This window comes from Dendroctonus ponderosae, unplaced genomic scaffold (genome assembly GCF_020466585.1).
Source record: "Dendroctonus ponderosae isolate FM_Combo_2020 unplaced genomic scaffold, Dpon_F_20191213v2 Dpon_F_20191213_10, whole genome shotgun sequence".
Taxonomy (NCBI): Eukaryota; Metazoa; Arthropoda; class Insecta; order Coleoptera; family Curculionidae; genus Dendroctonus; species Dendroctonus ponderosae.
The window spans coordinates 5,696,858-5,703,581 of NW_026017111.1; the positions used below are offsets into that span (position 1 = coordinate 5,696,858).

At 35.6% G+C, this 6,724-nt stretch overlaps 1 protein-coding gene across 2 annotated transcripts in view; it reads left to right on the forward strand.

Moving 5' to 3' along the window:
* Positions 1-487: 487 nt before the first annotated feature.
* The window catches only part of LOC109543548 (ubiquinone biosynthesis monooxygenase COQ6, mitochondrial), a 30,282-nt gene continuing 24,045 nt past the window's right edge, over positions 488-6,724 (forward strand). For both annotated transcript variants that reach the window (XM_019913320.2, XM_019913321.2), the window contains exons 1-3: positions 488-754; positions 1,919-2,109; positions 2,165-2,404. In XM_019913320.2, coding sequence (XP_019768879.2) covers positions 592-754; positions 1,919-2,109; positions 2,165-2,404 — 594 coding nt within the window. In that variant the 5' untranslated portion in view covers positions 488-591. The remainder of the gene's footprint in view (positions 755-1,918; positions 2,110-2,164; positions 2,405-6,724) is intronic.

Sequence of the window (6,724 nt, forward strand, 5' to 3'; positions counted from 1 at the left end):
ATGTGAACATGTGCAGCAGCTGCTCAATTATCATAATGGAATCATAATGACAAAATGTTGATTATGTTGAAAAATTAAACTGGAGAGTTTTCACCCGAACAATTAATTATTAATGCTTCTGTACGTAATATTATTCCTGTAAAAGGCTTACAACCAAATATCACACTATTTTCCAGGGAACCATCAAATAAAACCACCTTTCCCTACCGCAAAGACAGGTAAAACTAAATATTGTTCCTTCAATAATAAAATTGGAGTCTAGTAAACATAAAATACAGAATCAAATAAAAATAGTTCTTTCGTTCAGAGACAAGTACTTGTCTCTGCTTTCATTGCATAGAGTAAGTAAAATCTTGTCTTTATCTATGAGTAAAATTTTACTTTATCTATGTTTCGTTGTCTAATCTGCCAACGAATAAAAGTGGGGTTAGRTTARAAATGACCAAATCGTGGTAAATGGCAACGTTGGATTGTCCTTTGTTTAGCTTGCTAGATAGTTCTTGTCTACTCTTCTTTAGATTTGTCAAGTGAACTGACAGAAAAACAATATTAGTTAGGTTAAAGCAGTGTAAACAACAGGAATTTGTCGAGATGTTTAAAATTCCATTAACGAAAGCAGCTCGTCTGAATTCTGTTGTCCTGAAAGGCCCCAGATTGGTGCTCTTGAGGGCTATCGCCCAAGATGCAACGAAACACTACGACATTATTATTGCTGGGGGTGGAATGATAGGAACCACATTGGCCTGCACTTTAGGTATTTTATAGTGTAGGTTTATCCGAACTTCATATTTATTATACTGGCAAATGTCGGGTGTAGAGGAACAAAATTACACAAATAATTGAATACTTTATAACTTACGCGGTCTGAACATGTTTTCGTAATGGTCTAGAACCCCCGCAGCTCGCTTGCCTTACAGATTTGCCGTTTTCTACCGCTTTTCACTCACTGAAATTAACTCCACTTCAAGGTAAAAAAAGGGCATGACGTCTCCAGTGTTAACAAGAGGTCGCACAGCACGAAAAATTTTGCGCATTTGCCAGACTGATTCGGTTTTGACGTGTTTATGGCGTTTTCTTAATTTTTTTCTTGGATTGATAAACTGCACTTTTTTCTTTTCATTAATGTTAAGGCGCTATCTCCCAGAACGTGGGTTGTTTAAGTTCCACCGAATTTTCAGTTTTATCTTRAATAACTGTTTAAACTAAGCAGTTTCAGCGAAAAAAAATTCCAGATGGTCCACAAATTAAGCAAAGAAACACTTACAAAATTGTGAAATTCGCTTTCCCAAAACCACTTAYTTAYRAATGAGGACGATGCYATTTGTTGTTMAATCGTGTTTTAGGTATCAACAATTCATAGCTTTACATGCAAAATTGTCGCTCAAATGSATAATRATYGTGTYTTTTACAAAGGTTTTTTAGCAAAAGTAAGAGGGGTTTTTAGTTAGTTTATTTGTSGTTGAAGTGATTTTTTAAAAAAAATTTGTAAATAAAAACTAAAAAATGTACCTGGAAATACCGAAATAATCTAAACCGCCCCTAATTGAATGAATCTACGTGCTAGATATCAATGGAAACCAGTTTCTGTAACTTAAAACGTTTTGGGCAGTTTGGCAAGACCGCTCGAAATTTGGGCTAAAAATGGTGATTTTCCGCAAACTACGTGAGTGTTTTTTGGCTTAATTTATGGACCATCCAGGATTTTTTCCCCTGAACTTACTTAATTTAAAGTGTTCTGTAAGATAAAACCAGAAAAAATCGGAGGGACTGAAACGACACGTTCACCCGGGGAATCAAAACCGACCCGAAAACTTTCTTTAACTGTTCCTGTTTTGTCTAATCCATCTAAATACACGCAGATGGACGTAAAAGTTGAATTTCAGTTCAGTTAATTACCCATGTATTTTTTCTTTGTTAGGAAAAAACCAGATCTTGAGCAACAAGAAGCTGTTATTGTTAGAGGGCAGCAAAATCAAACAGCAGAGCATCTCAGATAAATACAGCAATCGAGTTGTTTCCATCAATTTGGGAACGCACAAGCTCCTGAACGATATCGGGGCCTGGAGCTTTATCGCAAAGAATAGGTTTGCCACCGTGAGGCGAATGCAGGTAGGTTTAATCGTTGTTTAAAACATCTTTCTTAACGTCGGCGGTTGCATTTGAGGTCTGGGACGCCCTATCGGATTCATCGATAACTTTTGGCTCATCCGAACACACAGATACTGTATCCTATATAGTGGAAAATGACCTACTGCTAGCGGCTGTTAGTGAAGAAGCAAAAAAATGTAACAATCTTTCGATTATGGATGGTGCCAAGGTGAAAAACTACCAATTGCCCATCGCCCAAGATGATGTTGTTGGAATAACTCTAGAAAATGGCGAATGTTTCACCTGCGATTTGCTGGTAGGATTTATTTCATTTTATAAATTAGTCTAAGTAATAGACTTACATTGAGTCGAATAAGACGGAGATGTCAAAAACCAGGCATGACGACTAGAAGTTGGCGCAGCGTTGCCTCAATGGCGTGTTGCGTCAACCCAATGCACCGGCACAGTTACTCACCGGGGCAGCACTTGCGTTTCAGTCACTCATTTGGTAAAATTGCTCCTAAAAATGTGGTGACCTGTTTTTGTTAGGTGTTGAAATTCCAGCCCCGGGCCTCGAAAAGCTTTAAGTCGGTTGCGGGAACACATTTTAAATCGCGTTTTTCGAAAATGAATTTCACAGAAACGAAAATGCACTACAAGTTTAATGTTGTGCCTTCAGTAAAGTGGAGTGCGCTCTAACTGTCTTATCAAAATGCCTTCAAGCCTTCAAAAGTTCATTCAAATCGCATAAAAACAACAAACAGGCAAAACTGAAACTCTTAATTTTTTTGTCCACCCTACGAGTCAGTTAATAAATATGGAACCCAAAGTTGTACATGTACTTACCCGAACCAGGGGCAAAGTAATGCTAATCTTACCGAAAGCTGCGTAGTGCCACCTTTAGCGAAAGAACAAAATGCGTTTAATAACAGCACGAAATCTGTCCTAAGCCAATCTTATTTGAAATCAGCAAATCAAAGAGAGGAAAATTTAAAGAATCCAAAAAAACTTCAGTTGCCTGTCGGAAAACTAAACTCTGAACTGAGATCATTCTTACCAGCTTTCTGCAAGGTGTCGCCCCATCCTCCATTTTCTACGCATTAATCCTCAAAAAGATCGCCCGGATTTCCTCCACTGTCGGTGGCAAACTGAGCATTCATACACCTTTTCGGGAATGAAAGACACCGAACTACAGAATAAACATGATTATTTAATTGTTCGCCCTTTCGATGATTCATTAGTCTGCTCTTGCTTGGCAGTTTGATTTCAGTTTGTTTATTGTTGACATTTTTGCAGAAAGTGCCTGTTCGCATTGCAATGTTTCCAACGGCAAATTTCAGGTTCTCACTTAACAAAAACCGTTCCAAGCGCCGATCTTTCTCTGAATTAATTTTAAATTTAAAGCCATTTATATTTGTCTGAATTTCACTCAGCTGCAGTGATTATAAAACGCCAAAACTAAAATTAATAACCGAATTAATGGTGTTTTCTGAAAATATTGACTAAACGAAAAACCCGATTTGTTGCTCAACTTCCGAGCGATGATAGAAACAAACAAAGTTTGAATTAATTAGAAGTTCTGAGTTCAATAATTATTTCAAATTTATATTGGAGCTTAATTTCATTAACTTCTAGTTATCTTCGCTCTTTTTGCGTTATATTTTTTCAATCTCCTCTGGCTTATTCCTTCATCCGCTAGCCCCAGATCTCATGCCTTAATTAGTCAATAAACAGAAAAATGATGCAACTTTTTTACAATTATTCTCAAATTTCTTTTTGTCTTCAAATAGCTCAAACTTTTTACAAAACTGTTTAAGTCCACGATCCAAAAACACAAGTGAACACGATCAATTTGGCTGTTTAAACTTTGCGCTTTGGGGTTGGCGCATTGATACGGAAATGGCTTGGTGCGCCAACCCAATGCGCCGGCACAGTGATTCACCCGTGCAGTTGCATTCAAAATTCGTTGTATTGCCACAGAAAAATTCACAAATTCTATGAACAATTGCAGTCAGCCATTTGGTTAAACGTTACTCTTAAAGAATGTGCTGACTTTTTTTCGTTAGGCGCTCAAAATGCCGTGAAAACTTCATGGGTGAAAAAACTTTACTCATGGTTAAGAAAATTTTGCGCAGGATTTCAAAAGCTGTTGCGGGCACATTTTGCATCGGATTTTTCGCCAATCAATTGATCAGAAGCGAAAAATACTCTACAAGTTCAGAGTTGTGCGTTCAGTATTCAGTTCGTTCAAAATTGATTCAAATCACATCCTGAATTTTGTGCGCTTCGTGAATCATGATTTGAGATCGAACGCTTTTACGCAACTGCAGACTCTTCAATGCCTTTCTGCAAGCTGGTGCCCCATCCTCCAATCAAAATTCGTTGTATTGCCACAGAAAAATTAACAAATTTTATGAACAATTGCAGTCAACCATTTGGTTAAACGTTACTCATAAAGAATGTGCTGACTTTTTTACAAGAAAAATACTCTACAAGTTCAGAGTGATGCTTTTAGTATTCAGTTCGTTCAAAATTCATTCAAATCATATCCTGAATTTTGCGCGCTTCGTGAATGTTGATCTGAAAATAAACGCTTTTACGCAACTGCAGACTCTAATAGAAAATTCGGACTTCCAAAGTGAAGCCAGTAGAAACTGAAATATTGACATTCTGTAGAAGACACTTTTTTAATTGAAATTTTGGCGTAAACTTGCATGTAAACAAATATGGGACTAAAAGTTCTACCAGGGGCAAAGTAATGATAAACTTACCGAAAGCTGCCTCGTGCCACCTGGAAAGAAAGCAGAAAATGTGTTTAGTACAGCAGGAAAAAGCAAAGAGACAGAAATGTAAATAATCCATAAAACTTCAGTTGCTCGTCGGAAAACTAAACAGTTCAGAGATCATTCTTACCAGCTCTCTGCAAGGAGACGTCCCATCCTCAATTTTCTACGCATTAATCCTCAAAAAGATCGCCACACTTTCACAAACTACCGCACTTGCCATAACTATTTCCTATCTAAGAACGCGTTTCACAGGACACAAAGAGTTATCGACCGGTTTCCTCCACTGTCGGTGGCAACCTGAGCATTCATATACCTTTTCGGGAATAAAAGACACCGAACTACAGAATAAACATGATTATTTAATCATGTAATTGATCGCCCTTTCGATGATTCATGCTAGATGCATGTCTTGGTCTTGCAGCAAGACTCTTGCAGGTCTTGCATTTATGTAAGCCGTAAAATGAAACGGAATTAATTTAATAATTAAAAGATAATCAGTTTCTATTTCAATCAGTTTAATTATTTGGAATTCAAAATTGTTGATCAGTACTTTTCATTGTCTGTTAAGATCCAGAAGATCTCCATCCAGAGAAATCGAATATATTTTCATGTAGTATAATTTACATATTCTAACGAAAGTACAACAGCAATGAAGTATCTACAGTAAGCTGTAGATATTTAGATATTTTGATTGGGCGCACAGAAGTTTACTGATAGAAAGCAAACTCAATTATTAATAATGCACATGATTCGTCGCAAGGATTAAATTATATTACTGTTTATACAACTCTTTATGCAAAGACAGTGGAAAAATAATTATTACAGTGTAGATTGTATACTGTTAATCGAAATTTATTTACTACGTGAGGTTTAACTGGTTTTTAGAATGTGCACAATAAACACGTTAATTAACTTATACAATTTGAACTTAAAATTTACCAAAAACTGTATCAAAAATTAAAAGCACTTTTCCACATAGAACTACATACAAATAATATGATACAAAAGATTGCGAGCTTTTCAAAATGTGGATGCCTAAGAGCTTAAACAGCGTAACCAACACGCTGATTAAATGGATAATCTGTGGCGATGTTTTCTAATAATTAAAGATGGTTTTGAAAAAAAGTAGTTTTTCAAAACTGAAGTTGGAGGAACGACATTAATACCTAAACTCTTCGGGATTTTTGTAATTGTATTTTTCAAGTTACGGATAGCAGCCTATTTTCATGCAACATCCTGTATAGTGTAAGATATATTCACTTCAATAGTGTTTCCTCTTAGATGGGTATTGAGTAAAACCGATTAAACATTAGCAAATTATAAATAGATATTAAAGAAAAGACAGATAAATTGGTATTAAGGAAATTATAAATAAATACTAGAAAATATAAACATATATTCAGCTACAGTCAGAATGGCTACTCCATGAGACAAACTCAACTTGTACTCGGACAAACAGACGGGGCACAAACACTATTTATGTTGATCAAAAAGCAATTCTATGTAATGTACAGTTTTAGCAGATACTCTTTCATCTAATCGATCAATTTTCTAAACTTTTGCTTAAAAATACTGACAATCTTAAAGTATTTTCTGCGAAAACTTATAAAATACATTTTATTATAACCGAGCCTCCTTTGTCGCTTTGTAAAAAGTTTTGAAATTCGTTTTAAGTATCAAACAAAATTTGAGACAAAACTGCAATTATTTTTGACATAAATAATAATAATAATAAATATCAGAATAAGCTAAAGTTTTTTTTACAAACTTCTTTTTGGGTATTTCGCCTCAAAAATTTTTGTCTTTAAAAAAGACAGAATTTCCTCACGTCTTTTATTACAGATTGATAA